Raw genomic sequence first — 25,559 nt, 5'->3', positions numbered from 1 at the left:
AAACAAAATCATCTAACTACATGTACAATGCACATGTAATTAAAACAATGTCATTCAACAGTGAGAACCTCCTTGTTGGGGGGTTTCTACGTATATACTTCATGGATTAAAGATTTGAAGTCTTGATCATGATTTTTTTTTTGGTCACCTGAGTCACTCAGATGACCAGTTGCTATCTGTTTTCGTCCGTTGTTGTCCCTCGGTCGTAAACTTTTGAACATTTTCAGCTTCTTCTCTTGAACCACTGAACCAATTTCAACCAATTTTGGCATATAGCATCAATCGGTGAAGGGTACAAAAATTGTGAATTTCATGATCCCTGCCCCCCCCCCCTGAGGGCCTGAGGGGTGGGGCTGGGGCTAAAACCATCAAAATTAGTGCTATCTTTTAAAATCTTCTTCTTTACTCCTGGACATCAAGCAGTCAAACTGTTGGCATGATTTTAATATTAAGCATTGGGCCCATTATCAGAATTGTGAAATTCATGGCCCCAGAGTCAGGGGTTCTGGAATTAGGGTATGGATATAATGATTAAATAGAGAAAATGCATAAATTCTTTAAAACTCGTCTTCTCTCTCCCTGTATATAAAGCAGATAAACTAGGTGTATGGTTATGATGATCAAGAATGCCTCTTCCAAATTTTTGACTCAAGGTCCATGTGGGGGTGGGTCTATTATATACTAGTATATAGTGGAAATGCTTAATTTTTTTTTTTTTTAAATCTTCCTCTCTGCCCCCTGGATTTTAACAGAAAAACAAATTATATGGTTATGATATACAAGAATATCTTTTCAGAAACTTTGAAATTAATAACCCCGGGTCAGAGATTTTGGTGATAGGATGAGGTTTTTTGAACATATAGTAGAAATGTATTAATTCTTTTAAAATCTTCTTTCTGTCCATTGTCATTAAGGGAAACATACTAAGTGCATGATGAGAAAGGGTGCCTCTTCCAAAATTGTGAATATCTTGTCCCCTGGGTCAGGGACTTTGGTATTAGGGTGGGGCTATATTGAATCTATAGTGAAAATGGATTATTTCTTTGAAAATCTTCTTCTCTGGTCCTGGGAATATAGGAGGCAAACAGAGTGTATAAAGTTGTAATAGGCAAGAGTGTTTTATCAGAGTTTGAAATTCTGTACCCTTTGGTCAATTTATTAACTTCTACTGAAAGAAATTACTCTCCCTTGCTATTCACCTATGTTAGTTAATCACTGTAAATAATGTAGCTTAAAAGGTCAATTGAATAACAGAATTATACAAGAATTTTTATAATACAGTAAAACACGCTTATAACGAATTGACGCTTACAGCGAAGTGATCGATTTTCATTCCCCTTGACTTTAAAATATTTCGAACACTTAACGGATATAACATATTATGCTTATAACAAAGCAAAATTGTTCGTCACTTCGTTATAAGCGTGTTTTACTGTATTTTATACTTAAGTACTTTTATAGTTTTTAATGGTCAGGTATACTTTTAAATAATAGATAAATGAAACGGGACAAAAATACTGTATCTTTGTACATTAAATCATCTTTAAAGACTAAGACAGGTCAATGTTAGGGGGAATGAAATGTGTTAACTAATAGTACTCTAGAACTATTGTTTTGTTTAGTTCACATGAGGATGAGTGTCAAATGGCGGGGGGGGGGGGAATACAGGCAAATAAATAGATCAACTTTATTTGTTAATGAGTACTAAATGAATATTTTGCTGATCCCTGATCATCTTATTTCTCTTGCTTTTGGACAAGATAGCTTTATTTATCAGCTTATTTTGTTTCTAATCCATGGATCGTTACATTATACTCAGGTGACCGTTAAGACCCTTGCCCCCCCCCCCCCTCTCTCTCTCTTTAGAACTATTTTTAATCTCTTTTGGCTATCAAGTCGGACATATAAAATCGCTGCGCCGCGGGTGATTTTTGTATACTTGTTGGTCTGTGTGAACATATTTTCTCAGATTTGCTTAACCTGACAATCACATACATTTATTTGTATCCGCTGAAGAAATATAAACACCACATAATAATTCATTTTTATTCGAAATTTTGTAGAAAATATGCTTGAAAAGGATTACTAATCATTTACGAGTTCTAAGTTGAAGGTTTCATCAGCCTTCATGTTAATGTACATCTCTGAAGACTAATTATTTTAACTTAATACTGATAGAGGTTCATTGCTATCTACAAGCACTTAGTATCGTTTTTAGAATAAAAAGGGGGGGGGGCAGAAAAAAGACAACTTATCAGAAAAAATTGGAAAGCAAAATAAAAATGAATTGTCTATACTCAAAAATCCTATTTCGTTGGGGGGGGGGGGGTGAGGGGGGGGGAGAGATAAATTTCAACTTTTTTCACAACCAAATGTTATTCATACATCACCACATAACACTGATTTTACTATACTGCAAGAAAAAGTGGGGGAGGGGGCAACCAGCCTTTCAATGAACATTTTCAACAGTAGAAGGTTATGATGGAAAAAGGAGGGGGCTAGGGGCCTGCCCCTCTCCCTGATATTACGTGCCTGGACTAGAGGGGTTGAAGGTTTACCAAATGCATACCACCCGAATCTCTAGAATACAATTAAATGCTTGATGATTTGGAACCCCCAAGTATCTTTGCACACCTTGCAGTAAAAATATGGTGTGAAATTAATGAATTAAGTACTTACTTTCGTACGAATATAAACTGAATATTTTTGTAATAAAGTTAAAAGAATAATTTCCATATTAAAACCAATTTTTAAAAATCCTTTCAATAATTGAAAAGTTCAACTTTCAAGAGTAAATCATGTGCTTTGATTATATTTAACTTTTTATTTGGCGATAAATGAATTATGCGTTCACTATCATATTTTTCCTGCTATCGTTCGATTTATGTGGAAGGTTTTAAAGTTACCAAGTAAGAAAACTTGTATTGGGTTGATATTTTCTTAACTTATTAGCAGGTATGCTTCAGGGATGTTGCATTTGACCTGTTTCCTCAGGATAAGAAACCTGGTTAAAATTTTTGAATTAGGCAATCTCTAAGAAGCTATAATCCCTACCTGGTCAAAACTTCAATTCAATTGGCAAATCAATTTCTTCAAGATTTTCTGTATACATACTGTAATATATCTATTTTTTTCATAGCAAGAGTTTTCTATTGTAAATCACAATTATACACTTCATGACTGGTATAAACCTCTTTTCTTTTCATATGGTTTCTTTTACTCTTATTTTTTTTAAAATTCAATAATGTTTCTAGAAACTTATCTCTAAGTCGCTTTAATATGGATTATTTATTGAGAACATATGCACTCTTAATAGGAATGTCACAAAAAAATGCTACACACTGCATTAATTTTTCGTTATCCATATCATGATAGGCGCTTTGGTCGACGATGCTGTATTTACATGTATTATATAATGTGAGTCAAACAATATTCGAGACATTTTTTTCAGGTGCACGGTGTTTATTTTTATTCTTTCGTATTTTTTTTCATCGTGGTAAACACTCTAGACTTTACTGCTGTATAAATTTGACATTATACTTTGAAATTGGCTTTTCCCAAATCATAAAAATATAAATCATATAAAAAAGAAATTCATGATTTTATATGAGGAATTTTCACCATATATTGAATTCGGCCCCACCCTAACACCAGAACCCCTGATCAAGGGGGTCATGAAATTCAGAATTTTGAAAGAAGCATCATTGCTCATTATAAACATGCAATTATTTTATCTGATAAATACCCGGGGACAGAAAATAAGATTTTCAAAGAAATAAATTAATGCATATTCACTATACATGTAAATTCAACAGAGCCCTGTTCTAACGCCGGAACCCCTGTCCCAGGGGCCATAAAATTCATAATTCTATTTCATAAATATAACAATGTATTCTCCCTGGCTTCCGGTAATCCTAGCCTATTTAAAGCAGACGTTGTTAGCAGACGACCAAAAAAAAAAAATCGATTTTCTAATCTGCAACAATCCTTGCGGATATATTATTGTATATTGATAATTTTGCTTACTTTTGTAAAGACTCATATTATGGACATGAATAGTTCTGTTGGTAGCCCAGATGGGGCAGATTTTGGCCAACATGGCAGATCTGCTAAAACAGATAGTAGACCTTGTTGCCCAGATGGCGACCCCAAAAAATCGTGGGGTGGTTATAGCATCCCTAATGAGCGGATGCATCTTACATGATACTTAGCGTTTTGTCTGCTCAAAGCTTTAGTCTTTACACGGTCAAATATTTCCAGACACCCTTCGCATATTATACATTTATTGTATGACCGTGAGGGAAATATGAACATTCACGCAATAAATTATTTATTATACTGAAATAATCTAAGCTCTTCAAAATAAACAGAAACTTTCGAACTGCTCTAAAATTCACTTTCAGTTTGTTTTTTTAAGTCATTGAAATATTTTGCTAGAAGTCACTTTCGATACTTAACAGATATAAATTATCCTCAATTTCTTTGATACTTATTGAAAAGAAGATTGCTAATTGCGTCACTGCTTGGTAGATGAAACCTTTCTATACTATTGAAAATTGTGACGTCAATTGCTCTCGGAAGTTTTCGTTCAACAAACGATAAATATCGCGGGAAAAATTTCACGAGGTTTCCGAAGAGGTTGAATATGATAAAATGCATGACAACGAAAGGGAAATATAATCTTTATGGCCCTGTCACGAGTCTGTCAAGAACCAATCAGATAACGTGTTGTATAGAATAAAAATACTGAGGTATAATAAACGTTACTAAGACACTCTGGACAGGTTGGAGTTTACAAATATAATTTTTCTGACCTCGCACTGAAATACGTGACAGCATTTGTAAAAGCGTAAAATTCACTGTCGTATGAGTGTTTGAAATACAAAATTCCTAGAAAAATGACGGAGATATGACCATTTAAATTAATTCACCATATTCCTCTTAGTTACCATTCAACCCGTATATCTAACAGATGGTGGAAAAGAGTTTTAAACAGAGTAAAACACTGAAAACCGCTCAAAAATGGCTGCCAAAATGACTTATTGGTGTTGAATGGAAGTTGATCACAAGAATGGAATTTGATATTGTGTCATAGTTGTCTCTTAGATATTTGGGCTTAATGTTAACGAAGAGGAATATGGGTGAATTACTTTAAATATCTCAGTCATTTTTTAGGGAATTTTGTATTTCAGACACTCATTTGACAGGGATTTTGAGCTGAGATTTAGATGCTGTCACTTACATTTGAGTGCGAGGTCAAGGATAGTTTGCTTATAAGCTCTTACCTGTCCATAGTGCCTTAGTAACGTATATGCGAAGTGTGTCTGGAATTATTGGACTTTATACAGACTAAAGCTCGGAGCAGACAAAAACGGTAAGTATCGTGTAGGTTGAATGTGGAGCTTGGTGCATGAGATAAAAGATTTGTGTAACGATGTCCGCCATGCTGAGATAATTGAGATAAGTGAGCGTACCTCTCGCATAAGGCGATAGTTAGAAGGTGCAGATTGTGTGCCTATGTATTGCCATTATTTAGGTCATAATGGTGTTGAAATATGATTTACCCAATGCGGAAAATAGTTTTAAACAGAGTAAAACACTGAAAACCGCTCGAAAATCGATGCAAAAATGACTTTTTGGTTCTTAATGGAAATTGTATCACAACAATGAAATTTGGCAATGTAACGTCATAGTCGTCTCTTAGATATACGAACTGAATGGTATCTAAGAGGAATTTAGTGAATTACTTAAAATGGTCATTTCTCAGTCATTTTTCAAAGTATTTTGTATTTCAAAGGCTCATTTGATAGGGAATTTTACGCTCTTTCAGATGCTGTCACTTATATACGAGTTTGAGGTCAGGATATTATGTTTGTAAGCTCCAACCCTTCCAGAATGCCTTAGTAACGTATATGTTTAATGTCCGTTTCGAGAATTTTTCACTCGTATAGAGACGCCACCACTTGCCGGTGGAGGGCAGCAAATTTTGACCTCTACTCGACACTCATTGAGCAGTGAGGGATCCTTTTTGTGCCAGGATCTACTGCAACACGGGACCTCGGATTATACGATCTCATCCGAAGGACCGGTTTCAACGTCCCGCAGTGGATTCAAATCCGCGACGTAAGGATCAACTCCTTACGCTGCGTCTCTAGAGCACACGCTCTAACCACTGCGCCACACGGGCTACCCTAACGTATATGCGAAGAGTGTCTGGAAATATTTGACTGTGTACAGACTAAAGCTCGGATGTAAGGTGCATGTGGAGCTTTGTGTTTCAAATGAAAGATTTGTGTAATGATGTCTCGGCCATGCTGAGATAATTCAGATTAGAGAGCGTACCTCTCTTATAGGGCGATAGTTAGAAGGTGCAGATTGTGCCTCTGTATTGACTTTATTTAAGCCACAATGGTGTTGAAATTTGGTTTGTCCAATGGGGAAAATAGTTTTAAACAGAGTGAAACAGTGAAAACCGCTCGAAAATCGATGCCAAAATGACTTTTTGGTTCTTAATGGAAATTGTATCACAACAATGATATTTGGCAATGTAACGTCATAGTTGTCTCTTAGATATACGGGCTGATTGGTAACTAAGAGGAATATGGTGAATTTCTTTAAATTGTCATATCTCGGTCAATTTTCAAGGATTGTTTTATTTCAAACATTCATTTGACACGGAATTTTATGCTCTTTCAGATGCTGTCATAGATTTGAGTAAGAGGTCAGAGATATTATGTCTGTAAGCTCCAACCCGTTCATAGTGCCTTAGTAATTGCGAAGGGTATCTGGAAATATTAGACTGTGTACAGACTAAAGCTCGGAGCAGATAAATTTGGTAAGTATCATGTGAGGTCATGTGGATCTTGGTGTTTGATATGAAAGATTTGTGTAATGATGTCCGCTGAGATAGTTGTGATAAGTGAAATTAAGCATCTCTCGTAAAAAGCGATAGGTAGAAGGTGAAGATTGTACCTCTATATTGACGTTATTTAGGCTAAAGAGTGTTGAAATTTAGAGTTTTAAAGTGAAACACTGAAAACCGCTCGAAAATCGATGCCAAAATGACTTATTGGTGTAAGTGGAAGTTGATCACAAGAATGGAATTTGACATTGTGACGTCATAGTTGTCTCATAGATTTATTGTCTGAATGGTAACTAAGAGGAATGTGGTGAATTGCTTTAAATGGTCATATCTCAGTCAATTTTACAAGGAAATTCGTATTTCAAACACTCGTGTGACTGGGAATTTTACGCTCTTTCAGATGTTGTCACTTATATTTGAGTGAAAGTTCAGGGATATTGTTTTTTTGAGCTCCAACCCGTCCAGAGTGCCTTAGTAACGCAAATGCGAAGGGTATCTGGAAATATCGGACTGTTACAGACTTAAGCTCCCAGCAGACAAAAACGGTAAGTATCTTGTAAGGTCATGTGGATCTTGGTGCTTGAGATGAAAGATTCGTGTATTGATGTCCGCCATGCTGAGATAATTGAGATAAGTTAGCGTATCTCATATAAAGCGATAGATAGAAAGTGAAGATTGTACCTTTTTATTGACGTTATTTAGGCTAAAGGGTGTTGAAATATGGTTTATCCAATGCGGAAAAGAGTTTTAAAGAGAGTGATCAAACACCGAGAACCGTTCGAAAGTCGATGCCAATATGACTTTTTGGTGTTTAGTGGAAGTTGTTCACAACAATGTAATTTGACATTGTGACGTCATAGTCGTCTCTTATATATATACTGGCTAAATGATAGTTAAGAGAAATATGGTGAATCGCTTTAAATGGTCATATCTCAGTCAATTTTACAAGGAAATTCGTATTTCAAACACTCATTTGATAAGGAATTTTATGCTCTTTCATATGGTGTCGCTTATATTTGATTGCAAGTTCAGGGATATTTCCAAGTCTTAACTCATCCCATATCGACATTATTTTGATATTTCCAAGTCTTAACTCATCCCATATCAAGACTTATTGTTTTATTGTCACTTACTTGTCATCTTCTCAAGGCGAAGGTTTCTGATCCACAGAAAGATGTGGAGCGGAGTAGATCAGAAACCCTTGACTTAGGAAAATGCTTACTTGTAAATTTTGATAAAAAAGTTGTGTACATTCAAATGTTTACGGTATCTTTTATGTTGAGTATGCTCTGGATAAAACCAAAGTCCTCGGAATAGAATACTCTGAAGTCTCTGGTTATACCCTACATTTATAACCCAACAGGAAGTTTGTATCCCATCTAAAGTCTTAATATGTATCGAGGTAATTTTCGAGGAATAAATGAGTGGTTTACAATAAAGAAGCTCGACCAGAGACGTCTGAAACGATTTATTTGACAATAAAAAAGTCTCTTGAAGCGAACGATGTCATTTTAAAGTAGGTTAATGATTGATATATTAATAAAATACGAGCTTGAAGCGGGGGTGCCTGAAATTGAGTTAGGTACCTTGTGGATAGAAAAAGAAGGGGGTGACCCATATACGAAACAAGTGCCTGTGGTTCTAAATCTAAAAATATTTCAATCAGATGGGTGCCTTTTTTATTACAGGTTCCGGGGCCATAAAACTTAGACGAGCTCACTTTTGATCTCAGTCTCACTTTTCCACTATCAATTGATTCCTTTCGGTAAAAGTTAGACTGAGATCAAAAGTGAGCTCGTCTAAGTTTTATGGCCCCGGAGCCTGATGCCTGAGAGAAAACAAGCGTTATATGTGCCAAAGGTCTATTAAAAAATAAACATTTTAATAAAAGAAGGTGTGATTAATTTGGGTGTTGTATGACGAAAAATGGCTTCACTTTTTATAGCCCAAAAGGAAGATCAAAAATAAAACTTGAAATCAGAGAGAAAGCTGTCGTCCTATTTTTGCAAATAGAAGTAACGGCTCTAAACAAGTCTTATAAGGGTTTTCTTTTTACTGAAGAGGTTCAGCAATACATGTACATACACCCAAAGAAATGACCATCAATTGGAACTTTTATACTAAAATTTCACTTAGGAGCGTCCTAATACCGGTCACCAGGGTAATTTTCCTGTACCTGACAACGCTGCTGCAAATAAGCATTGAGGTGTAAAGGAACATTTTGAAGAAAGGAAGGTTTACAGAGCTTAGCCATCCCCTGCATTTGCTTGATCTCAGTCATTGTGAAATCTTTTTTTTCAAACACGCAAGAAAATTACCAAAGGAAGACTTTACAATTTCAGGTATGTCATGCATGAGGATTGCTATCCATCGATGTCATTTGAGCATTCCTAAAGATGAGTACTCTGAGGTTTTCTGGTCATGGGTACAAAAACTTCAGACATGTGTAAAGATTAACAGGGAATACATAGAGGGATTAAAAATATGAGAGAGAAAAAACTGCCTCTCATGCCTTTTTTTTTTTTTTTTTAGCTGTTTAACTGTTTGCATTATTTATTGAACGACCTTCGTACACTGGACTTCTGTGAACAGATTTTAAAATATGAATTGTATGCTGCATGTGACAATTGCTTCGATGAATACACAACTGTTTTTTTTAATTTGACAGTTGTGCGTTTTGTAATGTATCCAATATTATACCTATAAACAAGGATGACCTATGATCATTCTAATATAAATACAGTTAACCACAGGGCAAATCACTTATCATGCATTACAAACAACCACAAAAAGGATTTCCTTTCCATTTACCCCGGATGTTAATCTATTTTGCTCCTTCATAATTTTATCGAATGTAGTGTTAATATAAAGAACGCTGACACAAACATGGAGCTGTTATGTACATGTTCATCAAGGACATTTTTAAGTAGCCATGCCAAAAACATACTCCCTCTTTTATTTAACTGTAGATTTAGTGCATTAGCTTCCGATTCAGTGCAGGTAAACAGGAAAAATAATTCGGATTCTTCTATTAAATCAAATGTTGTTCCATTGCAACAAGAATCATCAGAGTTTCTATGGCAACCAAGCAAAACTTTTGTCCAGTGTCATTATAAAAATGGATTTGGGAAGCTTCCAGTGGAAGTGAATGTTTACGACAATCGTCTCGGGGACGATGCGCCTACGGTTGTAATGTTGCTAGGTCTTTCCGGCAGTGGAGAGGACTTTAAGGATATGGTTGCTTCTCTAAGTTCTGCAGGAATTCGATGTGTTGCTCCTGAAATACCAGGTAAAGGTTTTGACTGAAAAGAGATGATTGTGATGCAAATGGTATCAGGTGCTTTATTAATAGGAGAGGATATTTGTACATGAAACATCAAAACCAAAGTCATTATTCTAGAGGGTTATTTAAATGTTTAGAAAAAGTATTACAATGTACGTATATTTTGTGAAATTATGTTGTAACAATGTAATATAAATATTTCGATATCAAGAAATAGCTTTACAGCAGATTGAAAATAACTTTTTTTCTTCTTTCTTTTGATGACACATGATGATCGGTTTGAATATTTCAGGATTTGGAGACAGTGTGATAACTAGATCCGATATCTATCGACTTGATTTCACTTCCATTGGCCAGAGTCAAATGTTGACAGATGTACTTAAGAAAATAAAGATAGCAAGGTTTAATATGAATTGCATGAAAAATACAATGGTTTATTATTTACAGAATCAACAGGACAGAAATAATGTTCTCATACAACAATAAAATCATCTTAAATTTACAAAGACGCATTGTTTAAAACTTGTTGCAGAAATCTGAATATTGATGAACGATACTTGATTCAACCAACATTCATTATAGAACTTGAATTGATAAAGAATATACATTTTCCTATCATGTCATATTTATCATATTTATGTATATACATTCTATCTAATGAAACGTGACTTGCCTCTAGCAAGCTATTCATTGACAGTCCTAGAGACTTCTTTAAACAGTTTTATGTATATTTTCCTTATACGTGAAGTTATATAAAAGCAATGTGGAAACCATATCCGTCATAATTTATTTCCTTATAATTTAACAAGCAATGTAAGGTCTCATAAAATTGATGTAATTATCTCAAAATGTTAAATATTTTAGACTTTGTAATCGTTCAACGATAGAAAATTTATGAATAGTTGTTACATTGCAGACCGTAAAATATATAAGAAAACAGAACACCGATATCCTTGTTAATAAGCAATATACAAAAATACCAATTCCTTTTACTTATTCATTTTCTTTATATTCAATTTTTCTTTTAAAATTGAAAAAAAAACCAAACTGGGAGAAAATGACTTTATATATTACAGAGTGGACAGTGTTGTGGCTCATAGTGCAGCGTCTTGGATGGCTCTCCAATTTGGTGTATCTCATCAGAGCGTGAAATCCCTCTTCTTAATAAATCCAATGAGCGTCCGACCTAATAAGTATGTACCATCAGTCATCATTTATCCCCCCCCCCCTCTCTCTAACAAATATGGACAAATATTTCTTATACATGAAGCCTACATTTTTAGTTTAATTTGTACTGATTGATATGCAGTATAGGTGCACTTTCCAGTAAATCTGAATTTAAAGATATAAACATATTTTATTTTTTTTCGTGTGATGCACGAACAGTTACCAAAGCCTTAAAACATTCAGAACACTTAAAGTAAACAATCCTATAAAATCCCATAGTGTTTCTGTCTATTCATAGTGGTTTTAACACACTCGACAGCTTTTGTGAAATATTGTGTTTAAGTATAATGATTTATTATTAATCCACTTGGTCAGTTTGCCTTTATTACAAATATGTAATTTGCCTGAAAATTGACGATGACTACATTTGAGCTAAAAACGGCCTTTTATGAATCTATGTTACAGGGACATGACTTAGCTCGTTTCTACCACAGGAGTTGGCATTATGATACCTATCAATTTTACTGAAATTTTTAGTAAACAAAAAACAACAAAAAAAAAAAAAAAAAAAAAAAAAAAAAAAAACAAACGTATATAATGATGTTATTATTATAATAGTATTACGTTTGTTTGTTTTTTTGTTTTTTGGTTTGTTTGTTTTTTTAATTTTTAAATTGATAGGAATGCCAACTCCCGTGTTTCTACAAAGATGAATTTGTATTTAGGAATAAATAAAATTTTCAACAATTGATCAATTTATTGTATAAATGTCACAGAAATTTCAGGAGGTTTCACTTCACCATACGACATCGATATCAATATTGTTCAGATGATACCAGTATTCATCAGGACTGTAAGAAATTGTTGTAACAAATCTCTTCTCAGATCTGTGTGATACTAATACACATGTATGACCATGTCACCGCATATTGAAAATTCAATATATTGATAAAAAAAAGTGATTATGTCAAATCATGTCTGTAATTTAGAGCTATGAGACCATACCTTTGGACAAAGCTGGTTGGTGCAACTGCTAGAAAACAAATGCTGTGGCCTATTGCTGATTCCTATATTAATATCGGCGCTCGAAGATCAGGTGACTTGAAGAAATGTCATTTGTCATTTTTTATTACAATTAACTTTAAGAAATGTAGTTAAAAATTAGTATAAAATAAGAATTCTTTTCAAAATATATTTAGTTCAATTATCAGAGAACAAACATATGTTGAATTCTTATCTATGAAATCAAAACATATATTACTACACAATAACTTAACTACACAAAGAATGTAATGAGATGATTCATGTACATGTTCCCAACTTGGCAGGCCCGTAGCAACGGTTTCAAAAGTGGGGGGGGGGGGACTTTCCAAAAACTTCTGACAAGCCAAAACAAAAAAAAAAACAAAAAAAAAAAAACAAAAAAAACAAACAAAAAAAACAACAACAACAACAACAACAAAAAAACCCCACCTAATTTACTGTCCAAATCCTGGAATTTGCCAGTTCTCGACCTTACAACAACATGAAGTGGGGGACCAACCAGCATCTTAAGGAAAATTTACTATAGCAAAATACTATACTCATTTAGAAAAATGTGCCCCCCCCCCCCCCCGCGTTCTACGGACCTGCCAACGGAATTGTAATATGCTTGGATATGTGAACATTGGTAGATAGAGGAAAACTCTGAATATAGCAAGATTCAATTCTGTAAAAAAAAAACAAAAAACAAAAAAAAAAACAATATTTTTTTTCTAATTCAGTACCATAAATTAGGATGACACCATTCAATCAACACTTTTCATTTACATATGAAAAATAAGAAAACAACAGTATTCAATAAACACGTATTTCATTTACATGTTTAACTCAGGTTTCAAGATCCCTCCACACAAACAAAGACAGATGTATGTTTCCCTAGAGACCGTGTCTACTGTTGATTTTGATTTAGTGAGTATTGAATTTTTTTTGCCTCTTTCTTGCACTCCTTTTTAAAATTGAAAGTAATGTAATTCATTTTTTAAAATGTCAGATATATAAATATATATATATATAGAGAGAGAGAGAGAGAGAGAGAAAGAGAGAGAGAGAGAGAGAGAGAGAACATTTTATTACCACTTTCAAAGACCTCTTGGCTTACTTTCAGGTACAATAATATACATGAAATGTAATATTATCATGGACCGACATGTTAGAATATCCATTACTCCAATATAATGCCGTCTTTTTTGTATTAAAATACCACCACGCATTGATAGAGCCATAATGATTTCATATTGCAGGACACAGCTCATGATGAAAAAAAATATATACCGGAGGTAGTTATATTAAATGTATAACATTTCGTTAGTTACCAATATTTAGAGTTCTCGGGTAACTCGCGGAATTGGATCTTTCTAATTCACAAAATGATATACTCCAAAAGTTTTAATTAATTTTAGACTTCGCTGTCATTTATCAATTTTCAATCTGACGTTGAAAATGATTACATGACTAATTTTTCATGTAATCATTTTCAATTTCAGATTGAAAACAAGGTTATTCAGAGAACGTGTGTCCCCTGCTTAAGGAAAAAAGAAGAAGGGTGGAAGAACTGACAAAAATAAGCAGATGGAGAAGAAAAAAGGTCAACCATGTCCTTTCAACTTTTCGCTTTAAAGTCAATATGGATGTGTTTTTTTTATTTAAAGGGGGGAGGGGGTAAAAAAATTCATGACCTTTATACCAGTGCAAAAACTTTTAGAGAACTAAAGTTATCATTTGATAATTATGTATTCTGAACTTGGTCTTTTACCTTTTGACCTCAATATTAATAGGAATTTTTTTTCAAGTCATATTTACTAAAACTGTAAAATCGCATTGCAAAACATCAAAGAGAACTAGAGTTATCACATAGAAACCATTTTTTTACAAGATATGATTTTTCACCTTGACCTTTTGACCCATAAATTAAAGAGTTCTTCTTTAAGCCATTGGGAGTGTGATATAAAATTTTTATACAAAAAGCTCAAGGAAAACTAAAGTTATCATCTAAAACCTTTTTTAGCATTTTATGAATTTCTGACCTTGACCCATGATCTTTTAAACTAAAAAAAATAATAGGGATGTTCTGTAAGTCACTATTGCAGTTATTAAATGTACCATCATTGAAAAAAGTCAGAGATCCAAAGTTATCATCTGGAAACCATTTTTTGCAATATATAAATTTTATTTTTGATCTTTTGACATCAAAATCAATACGGTTCTTTTTAAAGGCCATAGGGAGTTGTGAATTAGAATTTTAATAAAATTTTTCCAAAGGCTTTTTAAGATATAGTCCAGAAACAAAAGTGTACATGCAAACAGAATGTATGGAGTTCTGACCTCGACCTTTGCACCTTAAAACCAATAGTTGTCTTTTTAAGGCCATAGTGAGTTGTGATATAAAATTTCATTCCTGAAAGTAAACTTAAGTTATCATCTGGTAACTATGAATTTCTGACCTTTGACGTTTTGACCTCAAAGTCAATAGGGTCTTCCTTAGGCCATATAAAATTTTATTGCAAAAGCTCGAAGGCTTTTAAAGATGTCGCCCTGAAAGGAACGTGTTAAACATAGGTAGAATGTGTGAATTTATCACCTTGACCTCTGACCTTTTGACCTCAAAATCAACAGGGGTCCTCTTTAAGCCATAGGGAGTTGTAATATTAAATTTTATAGTTTAGAACACTTCTGTTTCCAGACCGATATTTGAAAAAAAAAACTTTCAGCTTTTGCAATATTTTATATGACACATTCTTATGGCCTAAAGAAGACCCTATTGATTTTGAGGTCAAAATATCAAAGGTCAAGGTCTAAAATTTGTACATTCTGTCTGTGTGTGACACGTTCGTTTCCGGGTGATATCTTAAAAAGCCTTTAAGCTTTCGCGATGAAATTTTATAACAACTCCTTTTGGCCTAAAAAAAAGACCACTATTAATCTTGAGGTCAAAGGTCGAGGTTAGAAATTCATACCTTCCAAATAACAGTTTCCGGATGATATCTCTTTCATTCGTTTCATACGTTTTCTTTGAGCTTCTTTCAATGAAATTTTATATCATTACTCATTTTGGTAAAGAAGGCCACTATTGATTTATAGGTGAAAAGGTCAAGGTCAGAATTTCATGATCATATTATCTCTTTGTATGTAACACTTTTGTTTCCGAACTATATCTTAAAAAGCCTTTGAGCTTTTGCAGTGAAAGAGGGCGTTGCAGTTCTTTTGTTATTTTCCCTAAAGTTGTACCAGTTTAAAAGAAAAATTTTAAGTAACAGAAAACGGTCTTAAATTTTTTTTCAGATACAACGGTATATACAACACAATGTAGAGCAATATTTAGAAACTGCATATCGACAACCAATTTGCCATTAAATGAAGTGTAAATTAGTCACATATCAAAATAAGTCAAGTTTTCTGTTTTTAATTGGGAATCCCCATTGCTCTGAAAAATTGCCTCCTTGAAACAAAATGAATTTGATATACGCACAAAGAGACAGTATTTTCCTTCAAATTTTCCGATTTTTGTTTCAAAGAGGCATATTTTTGAAAATCACAAAAATCGAATAAAAGTTATTATCCATCCGAAATGCGAAATGTGCACATAAAAAAGCACATGATAATTCAGTATCGTAGCTGGTCTAGTGGTAAAGCGTGTGGACTCCATGCGAAGATTCTTTTATCTGAGAATGGGTTCGAATCCTGGAATGGCTTATATACATATTTTTGTTTTCTTATATAATGGAAGTAAAATGTAACATCTCTCTCTCTCTCTCTCTCTCTCTCTCTCTCTCTCTCTCGAGAGAGAGAGAGAGAGAGAGAGAGAGAGAGAGAGAGAGAGAGAGAGAGAGAGAGAGAGAGAGAGAGAGAGAGAGGGGGGGGGGAATGTCAAATTTAATGGGTAATATTTTAAATGCATGCAGAATAAAATTGTTTTCCTTCATATTGTTATCTTATAAATAATAATAAGATAAACTAATGTCATTTAATACATTTAATGTTATTATATATTGGCGTTGTCTTAAGAAATAAAGCTCTTTCATTTTAAATAATTTAATTTTTTCATACTCATTACATTATTGTTCTGTTAATTAGTGGCTCAGATTTGACTTGAAACAACTAAATTTAAATGACTCAATGAAATTTCTTGGATATTGCATCAACAGCGTGATTATTGCATCAACAGCGTGATTATTGAACACATTTTTATATATTGAAAAATATTAACGCAAGCTGTCTACAGTACATCTTTCAAAATGATGGTCGAGGTGCATTTGCCTCTAATTGTGCTTTTATCGTTCTAACTTTTCTCGTGCAATATGGCGACAGTGACCATAGATATGAAAAGAAGTTTACTAACAGGTCGCCAGTCTATGCTAGGAAAAACTATGCATGAAATAAACGTAAAATGTGAAATGTTTTGTTATAGCAAGCTGGACATACCTGCCGTATAAATAAAGTCATCTACGTAGCATTATCTATATGTTATCTATACAACTCCCTATAGCCTAAAGAAGCCCACAAAATTGATTTTGGGGTTCAAAGGACAAGGTCATAAACTCGTACATTCTGTATGTGTGTTTCCTGACTATATCTTAAAAAACCATCGAGATTTTGCAATGAAATTTTATATTACAACTCTATATGACATATGACATTTAAAAATCTGTATTGACTTTGGGATCAGAAGGTCAAATGCCAAAGTCAGAAATTTATATATTGCAAAAAAAAAAAAAAAAAAAAAAAAAAAGAAGAAGAAAAAAGAAAAAAAATGGTTTCCAGATGATAATTTAGTCCTCTTTGAGTTTTTTTCAATGAAGTTAAATAGAACTCCTAGTTACTTAAAAAAGACCCCTATTGGTTTTGAGATGCAAAGGTCATAGACCAAGGTCAGAAATTAATTTATATTGCACACAGTTTTCAGATGATAATTGTAGTTCTATGTAAGCTTTTGCAATGAAATGAATTTTTTAACCTATTTAACCAAAAGCTGAAAGGTCAAGGTCGGCCTGTTTTTCTTTCTCCATCTGCTTATTTTTTTCATTTCTTCCACCCTCTTTTTTTTCCTTAGTGGGGGACACAATTTCTCTGAACTAGCTTGTTGATATCAAAAGTGAATGCTTCGCTTTATCGGCTAAGATGTAATAATTTTGCTCCAGGTCAAAGAGAACGTAAAAACCATCCAGGCAAGACGTCTCCCAGCAATGGTGGCATGGAGTAAAAAAGACAAAATGATTGAGGAAACGTTAACTCGTCAGCTGCTGGGTTTACTGGGCCTGAGAAAGGATATATCATTCGGTGATAAATTCAGTAAAGGTAATACTACTGTTTTTTTTTTTAAAAATTAAAATGTAAACTTTGTTATACATTTCAGGACTTTACCAGAAAGATCATTGCAAAGCAATAGTACCTAGAACTGATACAATGTCAAAAATAGAGGTAACATCTTATACTAGTTCCAAAAAAGACAAAATCATATTGCTTAATGATCTTTTTGTAAAAGAGTGACTGTATAAAGTCGTTCTTCTATATATCTGCTGCAGAAGAATAACATTTACTAATTAAAAGTTGTTTTTCAAATTGAAGATTTAAAACCTAGTCACAGTTTAGAAACAATAGGGAGATAAAGGAAAAAGAAAAAAAACAATTACACAAACACATTCACCCTTCCGTAAGTTTAAATATGGATACTGGAAGAAGCGCAGATTGAAGGGGTACGTTTTTTTCTTCCATACGAATATGTAGGAAATTCTAATGAAGAACAGACTTAATTTTGTTTCAAACAGACTATTATTCTGGTGGATATATATTTAGTTCATGTGTACGTGGAATTATTTCCCTTCTACAGTGACACCACATTAAAGCTTTCAATCCTTATGACATGCATTTGATAAGGGTGAGGTAACTCGGCTGAGTATAACTGTTGATATCCGTTTCCAATGTACTGTAAATTCATCAAAACACTTATAAAGTATGAATTTGAATACATTAATATTTTGACTTTGTGCTTATTTAGCTCTTAGTAGAAGATAAATAATTTCCAGATTTCTCATTTATTTTTTTTTTATATTTTATTTCATTTTTATTTATTTATTTATTTATTTTTGTGTGTGTCAAGTGTTTGATTACTTATATGAAAGTATTGTTGAGTTCTTCGTGTTTTTACAATTAGTACATGCAGTAAAAGTTCATTTTTGAGAAAGGACATCCTTCCTTTAATAAGGATTTACACCAGGCTCTTTTATTGTGTTTTCAGAGTTCTATGCAGACTTTATTAAGAGTCGGTATTTATGACCATTTTCATTTTATTTAAACCTCCTGGAAAAAGAAGAGCTCTGGATAAGATTTTAAAATTATACCTGGAACATGAGATTTTTTTCCTTTACTACCGGTAAATTAAAGTTTATAGCTAGAAAAATCATATTTCCACATATTTTTAGGTGAAGCTTGACTATGAGAGATCTGCTTGTTACAAGTTATATATATATATATATATATATATATATATATATATATATATATATATATATATATATATATATATATACATGTATATACATTTACCATTTACATTTTACATTTACACTTGTTAAGTTATGTTTGATAATTACAATTAATAAATTGTGGCAGAACAATTGACAAATTATGAAATTATGATTTATAGTTTAAAAATTAATAATTTTGAACCCGTTGGTTTTCCATAGAAGTGAGCCTTACATTGAAATTTGCAACCAATCATGTTATGAAGCAATGTATTTAGTTTTTAAGTTTTTTTTCATTGATTTGTTTTAGAGGACCAAATATCTTGTAATAGGTTACTTATTCATTTTTCAGGAAATATAACAATCTCAGATTAGCGCTGTGGCCCTTGAGCCTTTATTAATATTATTCCCTTTCTTCCTCTTAATATTAGTTACATCATGGATGCAAATCATATAATTACATGTACAATGTTCTATATATTTCTTGTGTTTTAGAGGCCATATTTTATATTGTATATAGAGGATATTCAATGTTTTGTAGTTGGATATGGAATTTATTTCACGAGTGGGACAGGACTTTTTGATATTTTCACGAGTGCGAAGCACGAGTGAAAATATCAAAAAATCCTGTCTCACGAGTGAAATGAATTCCATATCCAACTACAAAACATTGAATTTTCTATTTATTACATTTTCTTTGATTTTCCCTTTGCCTCTGTCTTTTCTGTTAAAACACAATGTAATTGTGTGACGTCATAGTTGAGCAGTTGAGACGTCATGGCGTAGCAGTTGTAAGATGACAAGACATTGTAACATGGATTTTAGCAACATATTTGGGAAGAAATTGGCAGTTTTAGTCTCTGTCAAGATGGTTTAGTTACTATTTCAATCTTATTACATACCAGAAGTTATATTTTACTTGTGACACGATTGCGGTGTTTTTCTTTGAAGTTTGCTGTTCTGTATTAGCAATACAGAACGGAAATACAGTGGGCGGAGCTACTTTCCGTTCTGTATTAGCCCTGTATACTGTCTTGTATTAGCCAACTGTTCTGTATCTAAAATACAGCACGGTCTAAAAATAAATCTGATTCAATTTATCAAAAGCACGTTCAAATAGTAAATGCTGATTTTTTCCTATTATAAATTTGAAGAAATATTTCCTTAGGAATGTAAAATGTCAAAATTTCTCAATCACTTTTAAAAAAATTATTCCACACAGAATCTACGCGTTATTTCGATCCAAACGAAAAGGAAAAGTCGCAATTATGGAAAACATCCTATGTTGGAGAAATTCCTGAAAACCTGTTTGCTTTCCCTGCTTTTTGTGTCCCCTTCAAAATAGTAAAGCCAATGGGTTCGCGGATGCAGCATACATTACGTGAAATTCGCACTCCCCCTCCGCCCATTTTCCACTCTTCTCGTGTAAACTCGAGCCTATTTTTCAGGATTTTTTTTAAAAATTCCATCTTAAATCCTTATCGCTGACGACTGCCGCACATCTCCTTCACTTCGTTTTTAATGTCGCATTTCAATAAGAAAATAAAAATCCGTAACATCAAAGTCCATCGAAAAACTCTGTATCGCCTGTATGTGTATCTATAGTTAACAGAGATTTTAAGACCCCTGAAATAAATTCGGATCAATCTCCATTTACAACAAGGTTAAATCGTCCACCTTATCAATTAAGACTGACTTCGATCTGTTACGTCTACCCCGTTGTCAAAACTAATCTGACTAAATCTTACGTTGTCCGTGAAAAAATATATATACAGCGGATGTATACTCCCCGTCGAGGCCTCATCTACAGAAAAAAACAAACGAACTCTGGCGGAAGTTTGGATGCTGCACGGGGATGAAGTGGGCGGTGCTTTTTTTGATTGATCGTGTCACAAATCATTTAGAGAACTCGACAGGTTCTGTATCGTAGATTCAAATTTGGGGTGGAGACTCGTGCTACGCACTCGTCCACCCCAAATTTGTATCTACGATACAATACCTGTCTCGTTCTCTAAATAATACTTACTTTGATATCCTTTCACACTGTGAGAGAATACCACTTATGTATCCTTTCACGCTGTGAGAGAATATCACTTTTATTCAATGAATAAATCACATTATTTCACTGTGAAAATGTAATAATTAAAATTATTTACAATAAATGTAAAATATTTTATTTTTACTTTATAGAATGTCAAACCCATTACATCAAGGAACTTGTGTTCGAAAACGGAGGACATGCTCTTCATAAGAAAGAGGCTAAAATACTATCGGAGAACATAATTTTGATGCTTCGACATATACTTTAACTAATAATAATAGCAAAAGCAATCAGATGATTAAAAAAATTAAACTTTCTTTTCAAACTCTTTGCTTTAATTCTATTGCAGATTTTTTTCCTGCAATAAACACAGTAGTCTGTGTGTAAGGTTTTTTTCTTTTCTTTTCCCCCCTTTTTTCGGGGGAGGGGGGTCTTTAGGTTTTTTCGGTTGCCATTGTCCAATACTTTCACCATCCTACTTAGACGAGACGATCATTTACTTCAAATTCGTCGGACCATTGGTCCTGTGTAACGACGAAAAGTGACCCCCGTAGAATATTGACCGAGGATCATTTGTCTACGTAGAAATTTGACCCACTGGTCAATAATCTACGTAGAAAAATGACCCATTTTTTGTAGAAATTATGGCCTTGGGGTCAATTTTAGCTCTACTGGTCAGAAGAGCTTATGCGATAGTAAGGTGTCCGTAGTCCGTCCGTCCGTCTGTCTGTAATTTTTTTTTTCAAAATGCTACTCCTCCTACAGTTTTGGTCTGCTTTCAATATAACTTGGCACACAAGTAGACTACACCAGGAAACATAACGTAGAACATCTGTTTTTGAATTTTGATGAACGGTGTTGCCATGGTTACTAAAAATAGAAATTTCTGTGAAATTCCTTTAAAACTCTTCTCCTCCCATAGTTTTAATATGATTTCAATATTACTCGGCACACAAGTAGACTACACTGAGATTTTTTATCAGTTTTTGATTTTGGTGAAGTGTTGCCATGGCTACTAAAAATACATATTTCTGTGAAATACATTCAAAATGCTACTCCTTCTTTTGCTTTAATTTCAATGTAACTTGGCATGCAAATAGACTACACTGAGATACATAATTGTCTTTATCAGTTCTTTTGTTTAAATGAATGATGTTGCCATGGTTACTAAAATCAAAATTTCTGTAATACTCTTGTGAAAGGCTATTCCTCCTACAGTTTTAGTCTGATTGCAATAAAGCTTGCTACAAAAGAGACTTAAACAAGGATCATTACTCTTTATTTGTTGTTGCAAAATTTCAAGTCTACGTGCTATTTTTCTTTTCCTTTGTTATAAGTACAAACCAGTAGAGCTACAGTCTCATCAGAGACTTCTGGTTTTCCATGTAGATTATAGAAAAATGACCCTGTGTCATTTTTTGATTAAAAAAAAAAAAAAAAAACAAAACTGCATGGTTTTGGTAGGAAAATTCTTGTTAGGCAGCATTATGATATGAAGTGTTCATTCCTAAAAGCTTTAAAGTTTAAATGACAAAATTAAAAGGTTATGCTATACTTTACATCAATAATACAAGATGTTTTATCCCCATTAAAGGAAAACCTAACAATGCTATAATAAATAAATGTTCTATCACTGCACGTATTAGAGCAAGAATACATATACATGTACATGTACGTACATTCTTTGATTTGTTTTATCACATTTAATAAAATACGTTTCCACAGTTGTAATTATTTTTAAAAAATCAATATCATTATCTTAGCTGGTGTAAGAAAGAGAAACATATAAATAAAAAAATGTATAGCTTCCATAATTGTAATCCTCTTTGATTTTACTCTGGGAAAATAATGTGCAACAAATAAAAATGTAGTCTTCTTTTTTTCGTTAGAAGTTATAGGAAGTTATAAGAAATGTTAACGTTTTGGAACCCTACCCAAATAAATCTACGTGAAAAAATGAAAGATTTCTAAGAAAATTCGATCTCGTGATATCTTTGATTTTCTATGAATAAAGTCTCAAACTTCTTTTCATAAAAATATAGGGAAAATTACATTTGTGAAAAAATAACACACACTAAATCAATATGCCTCTGACCTTCAATATCAGGGGTACAAAAAGTGATTAGCTCAAAATCTTTGCCAATATGTCTTTTGTCGTTTGTTAGTGTCAACAAAGCCTTAAACAAAATGAGGCTTTTTACATAAAAAAAATTTATTACTTAAAAAAAAGGTGTTTGGTATACCAAGAATTGACACAAGTTTAAATACGGTAGTATCGTCTTTCCCCTTTCTTGTTACATGAAAAAAAAATTACCAATAGAAAAAGCAGAATATTGCATTATGAAAAAAGCTTCTCAATCTTATTTACATATTTTTTCTTTCCTGAGTATGATTGGCAAAATTAGCACATTTGAAGTTGTGTGGGCAAAAAATATAGAACTGTACAAAATAGTATTTGTAACACATTGTGTTAGAATCAAGTACCATGCGAGATTCGAATAAGCGTAGCTATAGCAGGTGCGTATCCAGGATTTTTTTCCAGGGGGGGGGGGGATCCACCCCAGTCAAAAAAAGTTTCCAATCCAGAAATTTCTTGTCAAACAAACAAACAAACCAAAAAAAAAAAAAAAAAAAAAAAAAAAGAATAAAATAAGATATTTAAAAAAAAAACTCCTTTGTCAGACTATCAAACCCAGAAAATTCCTTAACAAGGAAAACCCCAAAAGTCCATTACCAAACGATGTAAAAAAAAAAACCTATTTCGTGATGATGGTGGTGGGATCCACATTTTATGGGATGGGGGTGGTCCAGAGTCATTTTATTTTATTTGCAGCAGTATATATTTTAATAACTTTGCAAATTCCGGGGGGGGGGGGGTCCGGACCCCCCTCCCCTCCCCCCACCCTCTAGATCCGCGCATGTACAGTGGCGAGTTTTGAACGGGTTGTAACCCACTCTTTAAATTTACTAGTAGGCTCTAGGTGAAAAATTCCCTTCTTGTCATGTATGTCTTTCCTATCAACAAATTAAGCGTTCTTGCTGTCTGATACGAGGTTTAAGAATATAAAAGTGTTTTTAGGATAAAAGTGAAAAGAAATCTTCTTTTCCTTTCCCCGAAAATCCTCTTATTAGGATTTTATTTACATAATGCAAATGTGCATTGCAATGCAGATTGTTTCAAATTCATTACGATTTACAAATTTTATCCCTATAAAGTTACATGGCTTGAGGACGGCGGTATGCGCGACAGAAGCAACCTTGTAACAATTTTCAAGCACACATTTTGCATGGCTCTCTTTTTTTTTTTTATTGAATGGCTCTACAGCTTAATGGAATGATTATAATTTTCCCAGAAGCATGGCTTAGGCCTGTTATAAGGTGAACATTTACTCAAATTACACTGATGGGTCAACAGTAAATCATTTAACACTATCCATTCAAAGGCTTTAAGTGTAAATCTATGGTTAGTAGAGTAGAATCATGCAACAAGTAAAGGTTACATGTAGGTTTTATTAACAGTACGCATTTGAATAAAGCACCAAACGATCATTCATATGCAATGAGAAAATATGACATACCGTGTGATGCGTAGAACAACGAGGGAGTCATGATGCAAATGCATTTTGGCTAACATTCAACGCAATGACACGATATCTGAACAGGACAAAAATTATAAAAATATAAAATTTAAGTAAAATAAATGCATACAACTGCTGTACAAGGGAAAGGGATAGTGAATGTCAAACCCTTATTACATTCTTGGTCAAATGAAGAATATTTTATAGACCTCTTCTCAGCATGTGGATAATTCAGATACTTTTCATAACGGTTCAACAAATGATATCAAACTGGGATTTCAAACTGACATGTCATCTTCCTTGCATGTTAGTAAACATATAAGTATTGTTCTTCAAACATATAAAATTCTTCTTCAATAAATTCGCAAACGAACCAAGCAATGATCTAATTGTGTACTGGGAAGAATTATTTTCTGTTGTGTGAAGTTATCACCTTATAATTTTGAATTACTTTCATTTTTTGCATAAATAAACAATTCTGCTAAATCCATTCTAAAGTAAAAAGATCAAGAATAGACATTTTATAATTTCTTTTAAAATAACGATAAGAATTTTCTATTTATTATAGAATAAGTATTTTTTCCAATATTTTTTATTGTAAACAAACTATAAAATATCTATGTATTATGCATATATATATAGTTTATTTCACAAAGCCGTAGAGTAACTGAGTCAGACGGACAAGAAATAGATAAAGCGAGAGGGGGAGGGAGGGGGAGAGAGAAAGTGGGGGTGGAGGAAGGGGGGAGAGAGAGGTGGGAGTGAGAGAGAGGCGGGAGAGAAAGAGAGAGGGAGAGAGAGAGAAAGGCGAGGGAGGGAGAGAGAGGAGGGAAAGAGAAAGAGAGAAGAGGGAGGGAGGGAGTAGGGGGAGAGAGGAGGGGGGGAGCGGGAGGGAGAGAAAGAGGAGAGGAGGGAGAGAGGATGGAAGTAGAGAGAAAGAATGGAGCGAGAGAAAAAGGATGGAGAATGGGAAGTGAGAGGTTGTTAGAGAATGGGGAGGGAGAGAGAGTGGGAAAATGGGAGTGGGGGAGAGGTTGTGAGGGAGAGAGTGGGAAAAGAGTGGGGAGAAAGAGAAAGAACTTGATATCATTTCTGTTTAATATTTAAGATATATTACTTGAATGTGTTA

General features: G+C 33.5%; 2 protein-coding genes across 2 annotated transcripts in view; both read left to right on the top strand.

Annotated features, from left to right (window-relative positions):
* The window catches only part of LOC133191967 (microsomal glutathione S-transferase 1-like), a 190,902-nt gene that overhangs the window by 136,860 nt on the left and 28,483 nt on the right, over positions 1-25,559 (top strand). The window lies entirely within an intron of this gene.
* Positions 9,715-21,169, top strand: LOC133191966 (uncharacterized). The gene is made up of 7 exons (XM_061327756.1): positions 9,715-10,151; positions 10,438-10,546; positions 11,222-11,338; positions 12,302-12,408; positions 13,186-13,262; positions 17,489-17,645; positions 21,002-21,169. Exons 1-7 carry the CDS (start codon positions 9,749-9,751, stop codon positions 21,118-21,120), a joined length of 1,089 nt encoding a protein of 362 aa, XP_061183740.1. The 5' UTR covers positions 9,715-9,748; the 3' UTR covers positions 21,121-21,169.

Source organism: Saccostrea echinata, unplaced genomic scaffold, assembly GCF_033153115.1.
Source record: "Saccostrea echinata isolate AGI-Se365-2 ecotype Australia unplaced genomic scaffold, CSIRO_AGI_Sech_v1 ptg000025l, whole genome shotgun sequence".
Lineage (NCBI taxonomy): Eukaryota > Metazoa > Mollusca > Bivalvia > Ostreida > Ostreidae > Saccostrea > Saccostrea echinata.
Note: the sequence above shows the minus strand (reverse complement) of the source record. Positions and strands in the feature narration are given on the sequence as shown.

Coding starts and splice junctions, on each gene's coding strand:
- LOC133191966 (XM_061327756.1), top strand. CDS start 9,749: ATGGAGCTGTTATGTACATGTTCATCAAGGACATTTTTAAGTAGCCAT. Junction 11,339..12,301: donor ATGAGCGTCCGACCTAATAA/GTATGTACCATC, acceptor TCTGTAATTTAG/AGCTATGAGACCATACCTTT. Junction 17,646..21,001: donor CGGTGATAAATTCAGTAAAG/GTAATACTACTG, acceptor TTTACTTTATAG/AATGTCAAACCCATTACATC.